General features: G+C 38.0%; 1 protein-coding gene across 1 annotated transcript in view; it reads right to left on the bottom strand.

Annotated features, from left to right (window-relative positions):
* The window catches only part of ALG13 (ALG13 UDP-N-acetylglucosaminyltransferase subunit), a 106340-nt gene that overhangs the window by 65922 nt on the left and 18726 nt on the right, over nt 1-21692 (bottom strand). The window contains 7 exon segments of the mRNA XM_045194384.3: nt 504-554; nt 2873-2956; nt 3515-3665; nt 3667-3734; nt 3736-3789; nt 3791-3858; nt 3861-3889. Coding sequence (XP_045050319.2) covers nt 504-554; nt 2873-2956; nt 3515-3665; nt 3667-3734; nt 3736-3789; nt 3791-3858; nt 3861-3889 — 505 coding nt within the window.

The raw sequence follows: 21692 nt of genomic DNA, 5'->3' as shown, positions 1-21692 counted from the left end.
AAAATGGAATTAGTGTTAAGAATATGAAGTTAGCAAGGTATTTAGTACATGTGTTTTAAGCTCAGAACTATGGACTTAATATAATCACATAAAATTTTTAATTAAATGTGTGTTTATGGATTTTTACTCCCACTTAAAAGGAAGATAACTACAAATCAGGAGAATTGTTTAATAAAATATAATAATGACTTCCTAGTAACATTCATTACTATCCCCCTCCCCCATTAAACTGAAAAGGCTTAGGCTTATCCTGTTCCCCAGCAGCATGAACTCTTTCACTAATCTATGGATGATAAAGGTGTTAAACTCATAATTCTCAAGATTCATCACAAAAAAAGTAAGTTGGCTGCCAGCCTCTAAACTTTTGCAAGAACTATTTGATTCAACACAGCTGGCTACTTTGGAAAATGCACTGGCCCTAGCTAAAGCAACTCAGCTGAATGATTACTTAGGTTCTTATTCCAAATACTTTGAAAAGATTAAACCCCCATATTTTATCTTACCTTGGGATCTCCCAACCGTTCCAGGTATTTCTCAAAAGATCCCTCCACATACTTCAAAAATAAAACAAACTTGACTTAACCAAATACATAGCATTAATGAAATCTGGTTATATTCTGCAATGTTATCCTCCAATGGGTTTTTGTTCAGCTCAATAATTATGGTATTAAATTACTATTTTGCACAGCACCTCAAGAAGTTTTGCACATACACAAAAGCTATGGGTGGAGAAAAGCTGGACTATAGAAGTATATTAGGAATTGATCCTGGCTTATCCAAACACCAGTGCATTTCCTCAAATGCTACGTACCTATAAGTTCCTTTTAAAATGCCAACTTGACAATTTTCATAAATCAATCAAGCCCAATCATTGTAAGTCCAAATACTTTAAATTTTACAGGAAACATGCATTTACAAAGTTAAACTGAGGAATTTTAAAGGGAATTTCATTAGGTTCAAAAAAGCCCAGGGCACAAGGAAACTTTTTGGGGCAACAGAAACTTTCTACATCTTGATTGCACTGGCAGCTGTGTGACTGTTTATTATTTCCAAAACTAAAGATGCTAAACTTAAAATAGTGAATTTTATCGTTTATAAATATACCTCAGTAAAAATAAAATTAAATTAAACTCAGGGAATATAAATCTAATTCCACGCATTATCTGGTATAGCTAGAATTAAATATAACTAGAATTTTAAAACTCAATTTTTAATTTTTCTCAATCCCTTTTTAAAACAACATGATCGAGGTATAACTGACATACAATAAACTACAAGTATTTCTTTCCTGTATTTTTATTGTTGACACTATTACAGATATCCTCATTTCCCCCTCTTTGCCCACCTCTCCCCTGCCCTCACTCCCACTCCTCTCCGGCCAACACCTCACAGTTATCTGTGCCTATGGATTATGCATATATGTTCTTTAGCTAATCCCTTCACCTTCTTTCATCCAATCCCCCTCCCTCCTCCTCTCTGACAGCTATCAGTTTGTTCCATGTATGCAAAACATACAATAAAATGCACGTATTTAAATGGCACAATCAAGTAAGTTTTGACACATGTATGCACCCATGAAACCGTCACGATAATCGTGATGGTGAATACATTCATCATCCCCATAAGTTCCCTTGTGCCCCTCTCTAACACCACTGACCCCTAAGCAATCACTGACCTGCTTTACTCACTGCGATTGGTTTGCATTTTCTCTTTTTATATAAAGGAAGTCATACAGTATGTATTTTCTGGGGGCAGTCTGGTTTCTTCCACACAGTAAAATTATTCCAAGACTCACCCATGTAGTTTTAAAATTTTACACATTTATCTTTGTTACTCAAAATGTGGTCTACAAACAACAGCAATTATCACTTGGGAGTTTGTTAACAAGGCAGAAATCTTGGGTCCCAGCTCAGACCTACTAAATCAAAATCTGTATTTTAACAAGATATCCAGGTGATTTGTATGCACAAAAATACTTGAGATGCACTGCTTTACACCATGGTCTTGCATTTGAAGTAATTCATGAACAATCTTTTTCCCAGATGTGACAACAAAGACTGTAATTAACTTTAAGGTAATAAGCTTAAAAGTCTAGAAGACTTTACGTAGTTTTAAAATTTAATGAAACCTGTTGAAAAAATTAACTCAAACAGCAAGCAAATATCCATAGTATACAGCTAAAAGAAAAAAAGTACTGGGAAGGTTGGGGTATAATAAAAATATAAAAGACACATGAAAGGGCTTCCTATTACACCTTGATGAAAACCTCAGTCTGTTAACAGAAATTCAAATACATCAACATACAGAAAGATGCCTTCTAAAAGTTGTTTTGAAGTCAATCATTAGTGGCAGAGCTCCAAATACCACAGTTTGTTACATGGAAAGATGGATGTTTAGGACTAATTTGTTTACCTACAATTAAGTTTTACAAGATTTTTCAAGCATTGCAGAATTAAGCAAGAGAACAGAGGGGGTTCCCATCTGTACATATTTTAAAATATATACTTAAAATATTAACACAGCTAAACCTTTCTTGAACTGTGATTAATTGTTCAAGAAAACAGTGGTATAGATAATACAAAACAGAAGTCAAAGTGTAACTTTTTAGGGTTTGGGAGTTTTTTGGTATGTGGGGGAAGAAAGTAATGGGAGAATACAGGTTGTTTTTTCTTAAATTTTAGAGTACACAACAATCTAATTCTGGAACAAAGTCCAGAAGTGTGCTAGCAAGAGGGAAGGAAGTTAGCATAAAATTAAATATTTGCTACTGAGATTACATGATATAATTTTCATACGTAGGTGCTCGAAATTCATTTCCCCTCTACTACATGCTCTAATGACAACTCTCCCTTGGGGTACGTATTCTACTTACAGACTCAAAAGAGTGTTGATTTTCTCTCATATATGAGACACAAGCCTTCCTGATTTCCAAATGATGGACCTGGCTGCAAAACAACTAAAAAGAGAAAAACCAGCTACTGTCAGCAGTCATTTAAAACAGAAGTCTGTGAATTAACGCTATGAACTGGTCATTTACAGTCCCCCTCCTTCAGAACGTATGAAGGAAATTGGGAAATTAAGTCCTGATATTATTAAAATCTGTTGTCACCTCTAGTGAGATTGGGCAGAGATGATTCTGTTAAGCTCCCCCTTTTCTACTCCTTATGGGCACAGCCTGCATTTTCCCTTAGGCAAATTTAGAGGAAGCAGGGGCTGCTTATAAACATCAAGATAAATTTTAAATTTTTCTTTAACCCCAAAATTGTATTTCTTTTACATTCCAAAGTAGTATTTAGAAAACAGGAGAGATAACAAAGGCACAACACCACATTTGGACTAACTGGCAGGGTGTGCACCACGCTAGTAAGTAGCAGACAGATCCACATGTTTTTACTAGGAAAGAAAAAAGGATTTTGTTTTGTTTTGCTGGGTATAGGTCTTTTAGCTACAGTACCACACCACATGTCAAACTCTGAAATTTCAGTATGGGAAGATATATTTGCTTTCCTTTTACCTGCTCCGAAATAGCCCGAAAGAGGCAAGAGGCATCCTTGGCAGTCAGCTTTCGGAATAGTCCTAAGCTGCCTAAATATTCATCCATTGTTGCCTCACTCGCAGACTTCTGGCCGCAGTACTTTTTCCATCCTTTATGCATTGTGCCCAGAGGGTGGAGGTGGGGAGGGAGAGAAACAAACACAAGTGTAGCCAGAAGGAAAAAGGAGGGTGTAGGGAGGAATGGGTAGTAGTGACAAGGGCTTGCTTATGCAGGTATCCAGAAAGCAGCCCAAAAGTCTAGGTATGAGAAGGTAGCTGGAGTCAGTGTTGCAGAGTCTTGGCACTTCTCGGGAGCAGAAGCAAAGAGCTGGCTTGCCCAGGACAAGTTGAGATCCTGTGAAAAGAAGAGGAAGAACCAATGCTCCTAGGAATAGAGAACTCAAATTGAGAAAGACATAGGAGGGAGAAGGTACTTGCAGAGGTACCTTATTGGGGAAGAGAGGAATTAACCCAATCAGCCCAAGCTTCAGAGCAGTATGCACAAGCAGCTGAGCTTTGAGACCAAAGGGAAGCTGAGTTTGCAACTTAACTCAGGGCAACTGCTGCACGAGGCTGCAAAGGGACTGCAATAACACCCAGGTGTATATGATGCAACCTGGCCTGCATTACATTGCTGTAAGACCTCTACCCAAATTTTCAACTACAGTCTCTGCCCAAGTTCCCTGCTCCTTTCATGGTTTCATGGAGATAAGAGGAAAAAATCTGAACCTAATTCAACCAGTAACTTTTTGTAGTCAGAATTACTTTCTTAAAACATAGAAGGGTGGCACCCTTTATTAAGGCACAGAGATCACAGTTCAAGCAAAGTAAAGTGCCGAAGCAGTTATCTGGATATTTCAGGTATGGGGTTTAAGTAATCTTCTCATTCAGTTCTCCTAGATAAGAACCCTCTACTAAGACCACAGAAACTAAATCCATTAGCTATGGTAGGAAACAGTGATACAATTCTTGACTAATGTCTCCAAAGTACTGTATAGCATTAATAAAAAGAGAATATGCAAAAAGTGTTTCTTAGAAACTGAAGATAAAAATTTAAACTGAAGTATCATAAAAGGAATACCTTAACCACAAACTTTCTAATAGACCACATTTAAAATCCTGTGGCACAGCACTAAAAGTGTTGGACATGAGAGGCATGTTTCAATGTAATTAGGGCACTTTCCTGGAAAAAAGCTACTCTGGATTCTGAGAAAACCAAAGTAAAACATGACTATGCTTTGTAAGGTTCAAAGACAGGACTGGTCACCTGTATTACTTGAGTCCATGGTCAAGTGCCTCGTTTTTATTTAAATGCCAAAATCCAATTCCTTTTTTACTTTTTCTAAATGTTAAAAAAATAGATCAAAATCTGTGTTTGAAGAAGTTGCAAAATTCAGCTGCTCTGAAAATTGTTTTTCTTTTATCTGTGGATTCAGTAGTAATCGTGACTACCCTACAGGGGCAGCATGAATGACTAACTTTATATTTTAGGGATGATAAAGGCATGGTAGAATAAAGACTAAAATCTTGACTTCCTTTTCAACATGCCAGTCTCAAATTGCCTTAACTAATTTAGCTTTCTGAAGAAACCATAACCATGGGGAAATTATTCCTGTTGTAAAAGTTCTGAAACATGGTCTGGGAAGAGGAATCACCATCTTTCTTCAAGGCCACAAATACCCTGAAAATTCTTCATGTTTATTGCTATTTAAACTAAAAATAAGGTAGATAAAACTCCAACTAATACTAATCTATATACGTAAGTTTAAGGAAGGAAATAAAGGAAGAGAAAAATGGGAGAAGAGAGAGAAATCAAAAAATAGGAGAAAGAACAGGTAATAAAGAAGAAAAATTAGAGCCAGGAAGACAAAAAGAAAGAGGAAAGAGAAAGTAGTAGCACAGAGAAAGCACACAAAAGGTCAACTGATTTTTGACAAAAGGTTCAAGAGCAATTTAACAGAGAAAACAGTATTTTCATCAAATGGTGCTGGAACAATTGATATCCATATGCAAAAGAAAAGACAATGATCCTCAACCTGTACCTCCCATCTTTACAGTAATTAACTCAAAATAGATCAAAGACCTAAATGTAGAACGTCAAAACTTTTGGAAAAAAGCGTAAGAGAAAATCTTCAATGTCTTGAGTTAGGCAAACAGTTTTTAGATGTATATAAGAAAATATTGAAATTTACCAAAATTAAAAACTTTTGCTCTTCAAATGATACTGTTAGGAGAATGATAATACAAGCCAGACTGGGAGAAAATATTTGTATATCACGTATATGACAAAAAATTTTTTACTGAAATATATAATGAACTCAAAAGTGACCAATAAGAAAAAACATTTAAAAAATGAGCAAAGGATTATCTACATATTTCACAGATGATAACATGGTTAATAAGCACACAAAAAGATGTGCAAGCACTATACAGCTGTACACATGAAACTAATATAAAATAACTCAAGTGTCAAAAAGTTTTAAAAAGATGTTCAACGTCAATAGTCATTAGAAAAATGCAAATTCAAACCACAATGAGACATCACTACATACCTACTAGGATGGCTATTAAATAGTCAATAACAAGTTTTAGCAAAAAATGTGAAAGCAAACCTAAGTAAAAAAACCAGGTGCAAAAAGAGTATTATTCCATTATTTCATTTATATGAAATATATCGAAAAGGCAAATCTATAGAGGCAGAAAAAGGATTTGTGGTTGCCAGGAGTTGGAGTGGGAATAGGTATTAACCATAAACAGGCACAAGGGGTCTTTTTTGTTGTGATAAAAATGGTCTAAAACTCATCTGTGGTGATGTCTGAACAATATCTGTATATTCATTAAAATTACTGAATTGTAAATTTAAAACTGGTGATTTTTAATCAGCTTATAATTCACTCAAAAATGAACAATTCAATGGTTTTTACAAAGTTGTGGATTCATCACCACTATCAATTTTAGAACATTCTCATTACCCCAAAATAAGACCCCATACTTCATAACCACCAACTTCTAATCTCCCTACACCCACCAACTCAAGACAACCACTAATCTACTTTCTGTCTCTGTATTATTTGCCTATTCTGGACATGTCAAATAAATGAAACTGTACAATATATAGTCCTGTGTAACAGGCTTCCTTCACTTAGCATGAGGTATTCAAGATGCAGTCATGTTGTAGCACGTATCAATCCATACTTCAATTCTTTGTATAAACTATATTTTACTTACCCATGCTTCAGTTAATGAACATTTGGATTGTTTCCAGTTTGGGGCTATTATGACTAATCTGTTATAAAAATTCGCATGCAGGTTTTTCTCTGGACAGGTTTCTATTCTGTTGGATAATACCCAGGAATTCAGTTGCTGGATCATATAAATGCATTTAACTGTTTGAGGCACTGTCAGACTATTTTTTCACAGCAGCTGCACCATTTTCCATTCTCATCAGTAGTGTGTGAGCATTCCCATTTCTCCATGTCCTATCGGCGTCGGCCATCCGTCTCTTGATGACGGCCGTCCTGATGGGTGTGAAGTGGTATCTTGCTGTGGCTTTGTTTTGCCATTTCCCTGATGACTAATAATGTTGAGCATCTTTTTCATGGGCCTGTTGGCCATTTGTATATCTTTTCTGAAATACCATTACCTACATCTTAGAATAACTAAAATAATTTTTTTAAACTGACAATATCAAGTTGTTGACAAGGATGCAGAGCAACTAGAACTCTCGTATGTTGCCAGTGAGAATATAAAATAGTACAGCCACTCTGGGATAATAGTTTAGCACTAGTTTCTTACAAAGTTAAATACAGAATTACCATATGACACAGCAATCCCATTTCTGGATATCTCTCCAAGAGAAATGAAAACAAGTTCATACAAAAACCTGTATATGAATGTGCATAACAACTTTTTTCATAATCATGGTTCACCTAAAACTGGAAACAATTCAAACATCCTTCAACTGGGGAATAGATGAAGTGAGGTATATCCATTTAATAAAATACTCCTCAGCAATAAAAAAAAAAAGAAGCATTGATACACAAAGAACAATATATGAAACTCGAATGCATTGTGTTAAGTGAAAGACGACAGATTCAAAGGCTAAGTACTGCATGACTGTATTTATGTGACATACTGGAAAGGCAGAACTATAGGAAGGGAAAACACATCAGTTGCTACCAGTAGTTAGAGTCACAGAAAAGGGTTGACTACAAAATGGCAACAAGGGATGTATGGGGTTATCAGAAGTGTTGACTGTGGTAGTGGTTCCACAATTAGGCATTTGTTGAAACTTATAGAACTGTACAAGAAAAAAATCCTAATTTTGCTGTACTTAAATCTTAAAATAAATATAATAAGAAGTAGTAGAAGGAATAGAATTTAGAGTTGAGGAGCTCACAAAACAAACACGATTGGAGAGAAAAAACAAGCAAATTAGAGGATCATCCAGGGAAACCAACATCTAACCAACAGGAGGCCCAAAAAGAGATGAAGTGGAGGGGAAGAAATGATGATGGTGATGTAAGGAAATGAATATTTCCACTACAGGATATGAATAGCTACATTGAAATTGAAAGTGCCCATGAAGTAGCCAAAACAATGAAATAAAAAAGATGATCAGCAATGCACGCAACATTTCTGAAGTCAGGGGGATAAGAGATTCTAAAAGCTTTCATAGAGGAAAAAACATATCATATACAGAAGATCAGACATATGCATAGCAATAAACTTCTCAAATAGATTAATAAAAGCTAGAAAACAATGAAGTTCAATATTTGAGGGGAAAGTATTTCCAACCTTGAATTCTATATCATGCTATCAATCAGATGGTTAAGTAGAAGGTGTTTCAAACATTAAAGGTAAAAATAATTTACTGAACTTTCTCAGAAAGCTATTGAAGGATATTTGAAACCAAAATAAAAAAGTTAAACCACAAAAAAAGGCAAGAGAGCACATAAAATCCTAGAAACAGAAGATTCAACACAAGAGAGAAGCAAAGGAATTTACAGGATAAGGATGCAGGGAAAATCCCAGGACAAACATTTAGAAGGACTAAATAGAGAACCATCAGTTCAGGTGAAAGGACAAAGAACTCCAGTGCAGACATATCAAAAAAGAAGAAACTTTTATAAATAAATAATACAAATTGTAGATAACCTAATGTGTTTAATCATACTAGGAAAGATAGACAACTCTGTTGGAGAACTTGAGAATGTTTCTAAAGAAAACTGAGGAAATAAAAAAAAATAAACAAAAATAAGGAAAAAGGTTTATAGGAAATGTAATCAACGAACACATACTACATGGCTCAGATGTGATCAAAATTGTACTTAACTGTAATAATGTCAACACTGAAAACATCTCAAGGAACTGATAAAACTAAATTTGTTTTTAGTTTTTAAATTTGTATAGTGTCTATAGACTCCCTAATGCGGAAGAAAGGGAGAGAGATAAAGCCTCCTCTTCCCCAGTAAGAAGTCAATAGATGATATTTAAAATTAAAACACACAAAAAGAAGTATGGTGGCGAGATAGGTGGAAGCAGAGTCCACTTCCCCTCAACACCAGTGAAACACCTAGCTGATCTGAGGAACAGAGCGAACAGCCAACGGTATTCCAGCATATATGAAGATCGGAGACCAAAGATAGAGGACACTGAAAGATCTGACGGTAAGAAGAGTGCTAAGGACAATAAGGTCCCTGGGACCTGTGCTGGGACCAGGGCGGCTGAAGCCCCGGCCCGGGCGCAGGGTCTGCTGCAGGATTCTTGGCACAGAGCCAGGCTGAGCTGTATGAGCAGCCAGGTGCTTGCTTGGACCAGGGGGGCTTGAATAGGAAGAATTTCTCAAAAAAAAGAAAATAGTGGCAATCGGGCTAGTTAGAGAACTCTTCCCAGCAGCCCCAGCCTATGGCGGCCCTCCCCGCTCAGCCCCTGGACTGTGAACAATGGAAAAGCAGCCACGGCGCTCACCTAAAGCCCGGTTGCGCGAACCCAGATCAGCGTACTGGGGGACCACAACAGAAACCCCAGCTGGCCGCCCACACCTGAGATCCCGGTGGGGCGCCCACACCCGAAAACTTGGGTGGGTGGGTGCACACCGGAAGCAGAGGCTACCTGCCCCACGCACAGGCCCAAGGAGGCAGACCGACCAGGCGTGCAGGAGACATAGGCCCAAAGCAGCAGAAAGACTGGCCATGGGTGACCCAGGCTCAAAACCATAGATCTGCTGATCGGAGGGCCTGGCTGCCTGCCAGGGACCACACCTAAATGTACCGGTTCTGAACAACTCCTACATAGCCCCTGCGCACAGAGCCCTGCAGGGCCTACTGGCTCTCTATGACCAAGGCAGAACAGCCAGCAGACGGGAGCTGCAGGGATAGGGGAGACTGCAATCCCCGAAAAGACCTGACCCAGTAGGGGGCTGAACTATCCCATAGCAGCACCAAGAGCCCCTAGCATCTAAGACAGCAAAGGGCAAGAAGGGGGAATATGAGTTGCCCCTAATTGGTGCAACTCAAGGACAGCACAACTGGTGATCCAAAGGCATAGTGGGGAGCAGTAGGACCCAGAGTAACTGGCCTGCAAGCTGAAAAAAGGGAAGAGTGTGGCTCAGGAAGGGAGAAAAGTGAAACCAATCCTTCCAACCACCCCCTCCCATTCCAAAGACAGGAAGATCAGCAGAACTAACCTGACCAGTTTAAAGCAAGAGGAAGACTTTTTTTTTTTCTTTTCTTTCCTCCTTTCCCCCTGAATTCCTTTTTCCTTTCTGTCCTTCTTTCTTTTTTTTATTCCTTCTTCCTTCCATCCTTTACCTTTTTTATTCCTTCTTCCTGTCTTCTTTTATTTATTCCTTTAACTTTTGTTAAAATTCTTTCTTATATTGCCTCCGATCTATCTTTATTCCTACTCCCTTCCTTCCTTTCCTTTTCTATTCCCTTTTCTACTCCTTCCGTTCTGCGCCCCCCCCCCCCGCCACCTTTTCTTGTCTCACAGGTGAGACAATAAAACCTGGAGTACTGAAAAGACCAGAGTTAGACCTTGTTACAGCCATAAACATCAGATCAAGACCAGAGAGCACAGGAGATTAAGGAGACAGCACCACTGAATCCCACTGACATTCTACCATAGAAGTTCATACCATAAACCCAGGGAGGCAGAATAGATCAATTTAAGGAGCAGAGGCTAACAAGAAGAGTCTCACAAATGATGGGAAGACAAAGAAATAATTCCAAAAATGAAAGGAAAGGAGGAAGTCTCAAAAAGAATGCTAACTGAAAAAGAGGCAAGTCAACTATCAGATACTGAGTTGAAAGCAATGGTTATCAGGAAGCTCACGGAACTCTCTGAGGTCACAGAGAACTACAAGAAAATACAGGGAAACCACAATGAATTCACTGCAAACTATATCAACATGAAAAAGGAAATAGAAACTATCAACAGGGCCAAGAGGAAATGAAGAACACAATTTCTGAATTGAAGAACACAGCAGGAGGAATAAAGAGCAGACTTGATGAAGCAGAGGATCGGATCAGCAAGCTGGAGGACAAAGTAGAAAAAAACACCCAGGAAGAGCAAGAAAAGGAAAAGAGGCTCAGAAAGAATGAAGAGATAATAAGGGAAATGCAGGACAACATGAAATGTAACAATATCCGTATAATAGGAATACCAGAAGGAGAAGAAGAACAGCAAAGGATAGAACACCTGTTTGAAAAAGTAATGATGGAAAATTTCCCTAATGTGAGGAGAGAAAAAATCACCCAAATCCAGGAAACACAGAGACTCACAAGCAAGAGGAATCCAAAGAGGCCCACTGCAAGAAACATCATAATTAAAATGGCAAAATTCCAAGACAAAGAGAGGATCTTAAAGGCAGCAAGGGAAAAAAAGGAAGTAACATACAAGGTAGCCCCAATAAGGTTAGCAACTGACTTTTCAATGGAAACGCTCCAAGACAGAAGAGAATGGCAAAAAATATTCCAAGTAATGAGAACCAGAGGCCTGCAACCAAGACTACTGTACCCAGCAAGGCTCTCAATCAAGATAGAAGGCCAAATAAAGAGTTTCCCAGACAAAAGAAGTCTAAAAGAATACACTTCCACCAAACCAGCTCTACAAGGGATGCTAAAGGGATTGCTTTAAGGAGAGGAAGGAAAAGAGAAAGCGAGAGGAACATAGGCAGGAAAAAATGGCAATGAATAACTACCTATCGATAATGACCTTAAACGTAAATGGATTAAATGCTCCAATCAAAAGACATAGAAGAGCTGACTGGATAAGATAACATGACCCCCACATATGCTGCCTACAAGAGACCCATCTCAGGACAAAAGACCTAAACAGACTGAAAGTGAAGGGCTGGAAACAAATTTTCCAGGCAAACGGACAGGAAAAAAAAAGCAGGGGCAGCAATACTCATATCAGACAAAATAGACTTCCAAAGAAGGGCCATAAAGAGAGACCCAGGTCACTTCATAATACTCAAAGGAAGAATCCACCAAGAAGACAAAAACATTGTAAATATATATGCTCCCAACATAGGAGCACCCAAATACATAAAGAAAATCTTGGAGGACTTCAAGAAAGATATTGACAGCAACACAATTATAGCAGGGGACTTTAACACCCCACTGTCAAAAATGGACAGGTCTTCCAAACAAAATATCAACAAGGATATTGTGTCACTTAACAATACCCTAGAGGAAATGGACTTAACTGATATATATAGAGCTTTTCATCCCAAAGAAGCAAAATACACATACTTTTCAAGTGTCCATGGAACTTTTTCAAAGATAGACCACATGATAGGAGACAAAGCAAGCCTCACCAAAGTCAAGAAAATTGAAATCATATCAAGCTTTTTCTCTGACCACAAGGGACTGAAACTAGAAACCAACCCCAAAGGAAAAAACACAAAACATTCAAAATCATGGAGACTGCATGGCATGCTTTTAAACAATGAATGGGTCAAGAACGAGATTAGGGAAGAAATCAAAAACTTTCTGGAAACAAATGAAAATGAACTCAAAACAACTCCAAACCTATAGGAAACAGCAAAGGCAGTCCTGAGAGGGAAGTTCATAGCAATACAGGCCTGCCTTAAGAAGATAGAAACACTTCCAACACACAACCTAACCCTACGCCTACAAGAACTCGAGGAACAACAACAAAGACAGCCCAGAGCAAGCAGAAGGAAGGAAATAACCAGGATCAGAGCAGAGTTAAAAGACATAGAGACTAAAAGCACAATTCAAAGGATCAATGAATCCAGAAGCTGGTTCTTTGAAAAGATAAACAAAATCGACAAGCCTTTAAGTAGGCTCATCAAGGAAAAAAAGAGAGGATCCAAATAAACACAATCAGAAATGAAAGAGGAGAGATTACAACTGATACCACAGAAATACAAAGGATTGTAAGAAATTACTACGAAGGACTGTATGCCAAGAAATTTGAAAACCTAGGTGAAATGGTCACATTTCTAGAAAAATATAATCTTCCAAAACTGAATGAAGAAACAGAAAACCTGAACATACCAATAACAGAAGATGAAATTGAAGCAGTCATCAAAAAACTCCCAACACACAAAAGCCCTGGATCAGACGGTTTCACAGAATCCTACAAAGCATTTAAGGAAGAACTAACCCCTATCCTTCACAGACTACTCGAAAAAATCCAAACTGATGGAAGACTCCCAAACTCTTTTTATGGAGCCAGCATCATCCTAATCCCAAAACCAGATATACACACAATGAAGAAAGAAAACTTCAGGCCAATATCGCTGATGAACATAGACGCTAAAATTCTCAACAAAATAGTGGCAAACCGCATATAGCAATACATTGAAAAGATCATCCACCATGACCAAGTGGGATTCATCCCAGGGATGCAAGGATGGTACAATATTCGCAAATCAATAAACATAATACATCACATCAACAACAGCAAAGACAAAAACCACATGATCATATCAACAGTTGGGGAAAAAGCATTTGATAAGATACAGCACCCATTTCTGATAAAAACACTCAGCTAAGTGGGAATAAAGGGAGCATTCCTCAACATCATAAAGGCCATATATTAGAGACCTACACCAACATCACACTCAATGGACAAAAACGTAGAGCTTTCCAACTAAGATGAGGAACAAGACAAGGATGCCCTCTCTCACCACTCCTATTCAACATAGTATTGGAAGTCGTAGCCACAGCAATCAGACAAGAAAAAGAAATAAAAGGCATCCCAAATGGAAAGGAGGAAATGAAACTGTCACTGTTTGCAGATGACATGATAGTGTACATGGAAAATCCTATAGACTCCACCAAAAAACTACTCGACATAATAAATGAATTTGGCAAAACAGCTGGATACAAAGTCAATACTCAGAAATCAAAGGCATTCCTGTACACCAACAATGAAACAGCAGAAAGAGAAACTAGGAAAAAAATCAGACATGATATAGCAACAAGAAAAATAAAGTACCTAGGAATAAATCTAACCAAGAAGGTAAAAGACCTGTACTCAGAAAACTACACAACACTGATGAAAGAAATTAAGGAACACACAAACAAATGGAAGCATGTACCATGCTCATGGACTGGAAGAATTAACATCATCAAAATGGCCATACTACCCAAAGCAATTTATAGATTCAATGCAATCCCTATTAGAATACCCATGACATATTTTACAGATATAGAACAAACATTTCAGAAATTCATATGGAACCATAAACGACCCCGAATAGCTGCAGCAATTTTGAGAAAGAAGAACAAAGCAGGAGGGATCAGAATACCTGATATCAAACTGTATTACCAGGCCACTGTAATCAAAACAGCCTGGTACTGGCATAAGAACAGGCACATAGACCAATGGAACAGAACAGAGAGCCCAGAAATAAACTCAAGTCTTTACAGTCAATTAATATTTGACCAAGGAGGCAGGAGAATAAAATGGAGCAAAAACACCCTCTTCAACAGATGGTGTTGGGAGATCTGGACAGCTACGTGCAAAAAAATGAAACTCGATCACCAACTTACGCCATACACAAAAATAAACTCAAGATGGATAAAAGACTTAAATATAAGCCGTAACACCATAAAAGTCCTTGAGGAAAACATTGGCAGGAAAATCTCAGACATTCCACGCAGCAACATCCTCACAGACACATCCCCTAAAGCAAGGGACATAAAGGAAAGAATAAACAAATGGGACCTCATCAAAATAAAAAGCTTCTGCATGGCTAAAGAAAACAGCACCAAATTACAAAGAGAACCAACAGTATGGGAAAACATATTTGCTAATGATACCTCAGACAAGGGCCTGATCTCCAAAATATATGAAGAACTCTCACGACTTCACTCCAGGAAGACACACAACCCAATTACAAAATGGGCAAAGGACTTGAACAGACACTTCTCCAAGGAAGACATACAGAGGGCCCAAAGACATATGAAAAGATGCTCAGCATCACTAGCCATCAGAGAGATGCAAATTAAAACCACAATGAGGTACCATCTCATACCAGTCAGAGTGGCCAACATAAACAAATCCACAAACAAATGTTGGAGAGGATGCGGAGAAAAGGGAACCCTAGTGCACTGTTGGTGGGAATGCAGACTGGTGAGCCCACTGTGGAAAACAGTATGGAATTTCCTCACAAAACTAAAAATGGAACTGCCCTTTGACCCAGCAATTCCGCTGCTGGGATTATACCCTAAGCACTCTGAAACACCAATCCAAAAGAATCTGTGCACCCCAATGTTCATAGCAGCACAATTCACAATAGCCAAGTACTGGAAGCAACCTAAGTGCCCATCAGCAAACAGGTGGATCCAAAAACTATGGTATATTTACACAATGGAATTCTACCCAGCAGAGAGAAAGAAGGAGCTTATACCCTTTTCAACAGCATGGATGGAACTGGAGAGCATTATGCTAAGTGAAATAACCCAGGCGGTAAGGACAAATATCATATGATCTCACCTTCAACTGGAACATAATAAATAGAAGAAAAAAGGAATCAAAATATAACCAGAGACATTGAAGTTAAGAACAATCTAACAATGGGCAGGGGGGAGTGGGGAGGGGACAGTGGGGAGAGGGGATTACAGGAACTACTTTAAAGGACACATGTACCAAATCAAGGGGGAGGGTGGAGGTGGAGGAGGGACGGGGATTCGGCTGGGGTGGGGTGGAGGGATGGGGAGAAAAGGCACACTACTGTAATTGAATAACTATAGAAAATTAAAAAAAATAAAATTAAAAAACAAAAACAAGTTTGAATATATCAGTTATAAAACATGCAAGATAATATGGTAACCTATAGGAAGCAGTATCAGAGGAGAGGAGTGGGACATAAAACTTTTTTCTTTTTTTAAGTCTTGTAGAACTAATTAACATTTTTGTATTATTTGCATGTGTTAGCTTGAGGAATAATAAAAATTAAATTTAAAAATTATTCGGTGTGTGAGCAAGAAACAGAATAGGAAAATAAACGAAAAAATAAGTAAGTAGAATTTTACAACTACAAGGGATCTCTTATTTTACAGATGAAAAAATCGGGTTTCAAATAATTTTAAGACTTGTTCAAATTTTCACATCCATTCAGCAGGAGTACTAGGACTAGAACTATACATTGCTGCACAATTGTTATAAAGATGGATTGTATACCAAATAAAAGATACGAACAAAGGCTCAGAGGTGGTTAAGTACATGTTATGTTCCCCAAATTATTAAAATAGGACTTTATTTAATAACGTCCTTTGATATATCTGTTGCACTTGAAATCCCAGTTGGCTGAGTATTCTTCCACAGCAAACTCCTCCAATCCTATAAACTTCTACAACAGGGGTTCTCAAATAAAGGGCTTCATAAAACACAGATGGCCCCCACCCTGAGAGATCCTGATTCAGGTCAGGGATGAGTCTTGAGAATTTACATTTCTTTTTCTTTTTTTTTTTTTTTTTTGAGAATTTACATTTCTAACAAGTTCTGAAGTGTTGCTGATGCCACTGGTCCAGGACCACACTTTGAGAACCAGTCCTTTAGAACAGTGTGTTCCACAAGTTAGTAGTAAGTGTTCCTAAAAGAATTTCAAGGCCAAAATTTCAGGAACAGTACATACTATCAGGAACACTGCACACTATAATCCTGTCTTTGAGGTTCACAATGCCCATTAGCAATATCAAAGGACATAAAGCACAGGTGGGAAACACAAGGCCTGCGGGCCGAACCCAGCCCTCCACACCTTGTTTTAGGTTGGGGTTTTTTTGGAATTAGTATTTTTTAAATTTTTAAAAATTATTTTATTGTTGTTCAATTACAGTTGTCTACATTTTCTCCCCACCCCACCCCACCGAACCAACCTCCCCCCCTGCTTCCACCCTCCCCCTTGGTTTTGTCCATGTGTCCTTTATAGTAGTTCCTGAAAACCCTTCTCCCCACTCCCCTCCCCCCTCCCCTCTGGCTATTGTTAGATTGTTCTTAATTTCAATGACTCTCGTTATATTTTGTTTGCTTTTTTCTTTTGTTGATTATGTTCCAGTTAAAGGTGAGATCATATGGTATTTGTCCCTCCACCTTGTTTTATCCAGCCTGGCACCTTGTTTCTACCTGGCAGTGCCGAGCTCCATACCCTTACTTAAGGAGTAGTTACATTTATACAGTCCTAAAATTATATTTGCCCTTTGAAGGCAACCGAGAGGCCGATGTGCCTGCTTCCCCCCCCCCCCCCCGATGAAAATGAGTTTGACACCCCTGATGTAAATAATGCTAAATTTACTTGCTTAACTTTGACCTGGCCTTTCCTGTGGTCAAACAAGGTTTGGGAAATGCCAAGGCTAAGTTAAGTAACTCATACCATTCAAATCACTAATGGTGTTTTAATGCACTACAGATGCTTTTAAACTGTTTCAAAATTTGAGAAATGTTGCTGTAGAAATTTTTCTGTGACCTTATACCTAAAGTTTTGGGATAATTACAAAAGAAAGACTGCGCACATCAAGTGTGCAATAAATGCTTAATTAAGTACTGACTTATGTTAGCTGCGAAATAAAGCTGGTTAACTAAGAAATTATTCCTTGGTCAAAAAATAGAGATAAGAATCAGAACAATTTCACCTAAATGCTATTGGAAATTGAAACAAAGTTCAACTGTAACTTCCCCCCCAAAATTTCCCCCAACCCCGATGGAGTTCCTCTCTTCAACATCTGAAAATAATGGGAAGGAGATGACTGCCTTAAAGACTTTTTAGGTACTGTACTCTAGATACCGATTAAAATAATACAAATTGAGAAAAACAAAAATAACTTTAAATAATTGTATTTTTTGAACTGTCAGGAAACTGATATGTTTTAATTTTATTACTACTTTTTATATTGTCATTTAATTTGAAAATGTGATTTGTTGTTTTAATTACTAGAATTGCCTATTTCAATAATGAAATGGGGAAATTCCTCATAGTAACAACATATGAATATAATTTTAATAATTCTAAAACAATTATAAGATATTCCTAATTTTATATTAGAAATACATATAGATAATTCTTATATAATTCTATATTTTAATTCTAATATAACTCTCCATGTTTCGCCCAATTAAATGAGATATATGTATGCCTGAATTTTTTAAGCATACATTATCTGCAACATATGAGGTATAGCTGTAAATATATATATGACATGATGCTTTCAATTTATTTGAGTCTGAGAGGCTATGAGATACCATAAAAATATTATGACAATCTGTGCATGATCTCTAAACTCTCTTTAAGGTCTAAGGAACTGGTGTTCTCTGATTCAATGGTGAGGAACAGATTTGCCCTCCCTTCAGTTTTGTGATCAAGATTAACCATAAAAATAGCTTTTAGGGGATTAACCTAGTATTCTGGCAAATTGTGGGGTTGACTTAAGCCACACAAAAAATAATAAATCTTATTTTACCAAATGAAATATACAGAACTAGATTTAAATGAAAATATTTGTGACTATGTGTGGTGATGAATGTCAACTAAGCTTACTGTGGTAATTATTTGGCAATATATGCATATATCAAATCATTATGTTGTACACCTTAAACGTACACATGGTTACATGTCAACTATATTTAAATAAAACTGGGAAAACAAAGAAAATACATGTATATAACAACTTATTTCAGAACATGCTAAAAAAGGTAATTCGTATTAAGAAAACTTAATACTAAATCATTTATTTCAATTATTTTTAGCATTAAATAACTGGAGAGCAATTGGGGGAAATAGCTCCTCAACTCCATAGAATGACTTTTAAAGGTTTTTCATTACTTAAAAACATAATGGTAAACGATTTAAAAAACATTTTTAACAGCATCCTAGAATTAGAACCGGTCACTTCTTTTCAGGGTGGACATTTAAACACAATTAGCAGCTTTTTTCCGGATGGCGGAGGAATGAATGGAAGTCACACTAACCTCCTCCCAGGGCCAATCTGGAATTACAACTCAGTTGTGGAGAAACCACCCGGAACAAACAACTGAGCAATAGCCAGAGAGAAGCCATAACACTTCGGACGACAGAAGAACCAGCTTCTGCACAACCTGTCTGGTAGGGAATGCAGTAGAGACTCCAGATGGCTGGCTGTGTACCCACAGGTGGCAGCGCCAGAGGGATAATGAAGTGGCCAGTTGGATCCCCTTGAGAAGAATGGGGTCCTAAATTGGGATCCCCAAGCCTAGAGCACCAGAGCCCAAAAAGTACACAGATAACAACCAGCAGCAAAAAGCAGCAAGGCTCCAAAGACAGATGACTGGCCACTGAAGAGCTGTTGTTTAAAGAGCCAACACAAATTTTCATTTGAGCCACTTACCTTGGGCTCTGGCAAAGGTGGGGGCAGAATGAGCTGCTGACACCAGTGAGAGACAGGACAGAGGCCTTGGGGAGAGAACTGATAGACACCAGGATCCGGGTAGAGTCATTCCCCTTACTGGCAACAGCAGGCATCCAGCTCAGGCAGACCACTCCCCTCCCAGCAGCAGCAGCCTGAGGGGAAACAATAGCCCCCACCCCAGGAGGAATTCCACCCAGCCCTACAGTGCTTAAACCTGACTGCTGGGTGCAGAGTAGCCAAATTAACAATTGAAGGAGACAGCCAGGGACAGCAGATCACTGGAATTATCAAACAAGCTGCCTAAGGTCAGACAGAGTCAACATCTGACATCACCAGGGGTGGGAGCATCAGAAAGAAAAAGTGGCAAACTCAAGAGGCTCAAGTGGTAAACACAGAGACCAAAGCCACTGTAGTCTTCTTCCTGATTTGTGATATTTTCTTTCCTGAAGGCCTTTTTAACATTCATTTCTTGTCCAACAAGTTTATACACTTTAAGTCAATAGGTTTTATACTATAGTGTATTTCAATTTACATATTTTGGCCTCCCTCCATAGCTGATTTTACTTTCTTCTTTCCTTGCATTTTCATTTCAAATTTGGTTTTCTCTCAAGCTACAACTTCTTTCCATTCAGCACTCTTAATATTTCTCCCACACCCAGACACACAAAACCAATTTTCTTGTCAAGGGTCATTTCATATACTTTTGTCCTGCTCTTAAAATACCCACATTCTCCCTTCACCTTTAACAATCTTTGCTACTTGGTTGTGGGTAGGGTAGTTGTTGCATTGTTTTTTACTTTTGTCTCTAGAGGTTCACTAATTCTGTATTTCAAATATCAAATTTTACTGGTCCCCTGTATTACTCTTTGTCTCAATTTTAATTTTGCTGCCTTACCCTGCTTTTTTCTCTTTTCTCTACTCCTTTTTTTCTTTTTCCATACATCCCAAATTTTAATTTTTCCCTCTCTTAGCCTGATTTTTGTTCCTCACTCGTAGTATTCCCTCTCCATCATTTCAAAATCTCTTCCCATTACTCTAAACATCTCATAGGCTTTTGTTTCTTTGTTCCCTCTGATTCCCATACCACCTATATTAATTTTAGCTCCTTTGTTATTAACAGTACTCCGGTGGATCTTTATCTCCAATTGGGCTCCTGTATTTTTATTAATTATTTACTTTTTTCCTTCCTTTTCCTCTCACTCTCCCACTTCATTTTATTTTATATTATTTTAATTTCTCTTTAAACCTAATACTATATGCTTCCCTTCTCATACTCCATTTCACATTCTTCATTCCCTTTTTTATTCATGAGGTAAATTTTACCTTCTCTCTTGCCATTGTTCCAACTCCCAACTCTTATTAGAGCTCCTCCCTCTACCCTCACAAAATCATTTTTTTCTCAGTAGGTCATCTCATATGACCTACTAAATCATTTTCTTCAATTATTTTTAGCATTAAATAACTGGAGACCTCTCTCTTTTCTTATAATAGTCTTAACTTCGTTACACCCTTATTAATAATGGTTCATTTGCTGTTGATAGTGGGATTGTGGGAGGGAGTTATATTTACAGGTGAGGGTTTGTTTCCTGGGCAATTTCATTTTCTTCTGGCACCACTTGCATGATAGCACATAGGACGTGGTGGGTGGAGTGACCCTCAGTCAACCAGCAAAAGGGAAGGACCTACCAAAGAAAGACCCAACAACAATCAAAACCCAATTACATCCAGAGAACCAGCATAAAAGGCATAAAGGGCATCCCAAGAGCATCAAGTTCAGGGTATCAAGGAGACTGTACCACTGAATCTCACAGGCCTCCTACCATAGAAGTTCACACCACAAAGTCAGGCAGTCAAATCAGATCAATTTAAGATGCAGAAGCAAGCAAGAGGAGTCCCACAAACAACAGGAAGACAAAGAAACCACCCTCAGTTGAAAGTAAAGGAGGAATCCTCAGAAAGAATGCCAAATGAAATAGAGGCAAGTCAACAATCAGATATTGAGTCCAAAACAATGGTTAAAAGGAAGCTCAAGGAGCTCAGAATGAATTACAAGAAATACAGGGAAACTATGAGGAACTTACTGCAAACTATATCAGCATAAAAAAGGACACAGAAACAATCAACAAGGGCCAAGAGGAAATGAAGAATACAATTTCTGAATTGAAGACAGCAGTAGAAGGAATCAAAAGCAGGCTCAATGAAGCAGAGGATCGAATCAGTGACCTGGAGAACAAGGTAGAAAAAAACTCTGAAAAAGAACAAGAAAAGGAAAAAAGACTCAAAAAGAACGAAGAG

The sequence above is a fragment of the Desmodus rotundus genome, chromosome X, assembly GCF_022682495.2.
Source record: "Desmodus rotundus isolate HL8 chromosome X, HLdesRot8A.1, whole genome shotgun sequence".
Lineage (NCBI taxonomy): Eukaryota > Metazoa > Chordata > Mammalia > Chiroptera > Phyllostomidae > Desmodus > Desmodus rotundus.
The sequence above is the reverse complement of the archived record's forward strand: the minus strand, read 5'-3'. Positions and strand labels throughout refer to the sequence as shown.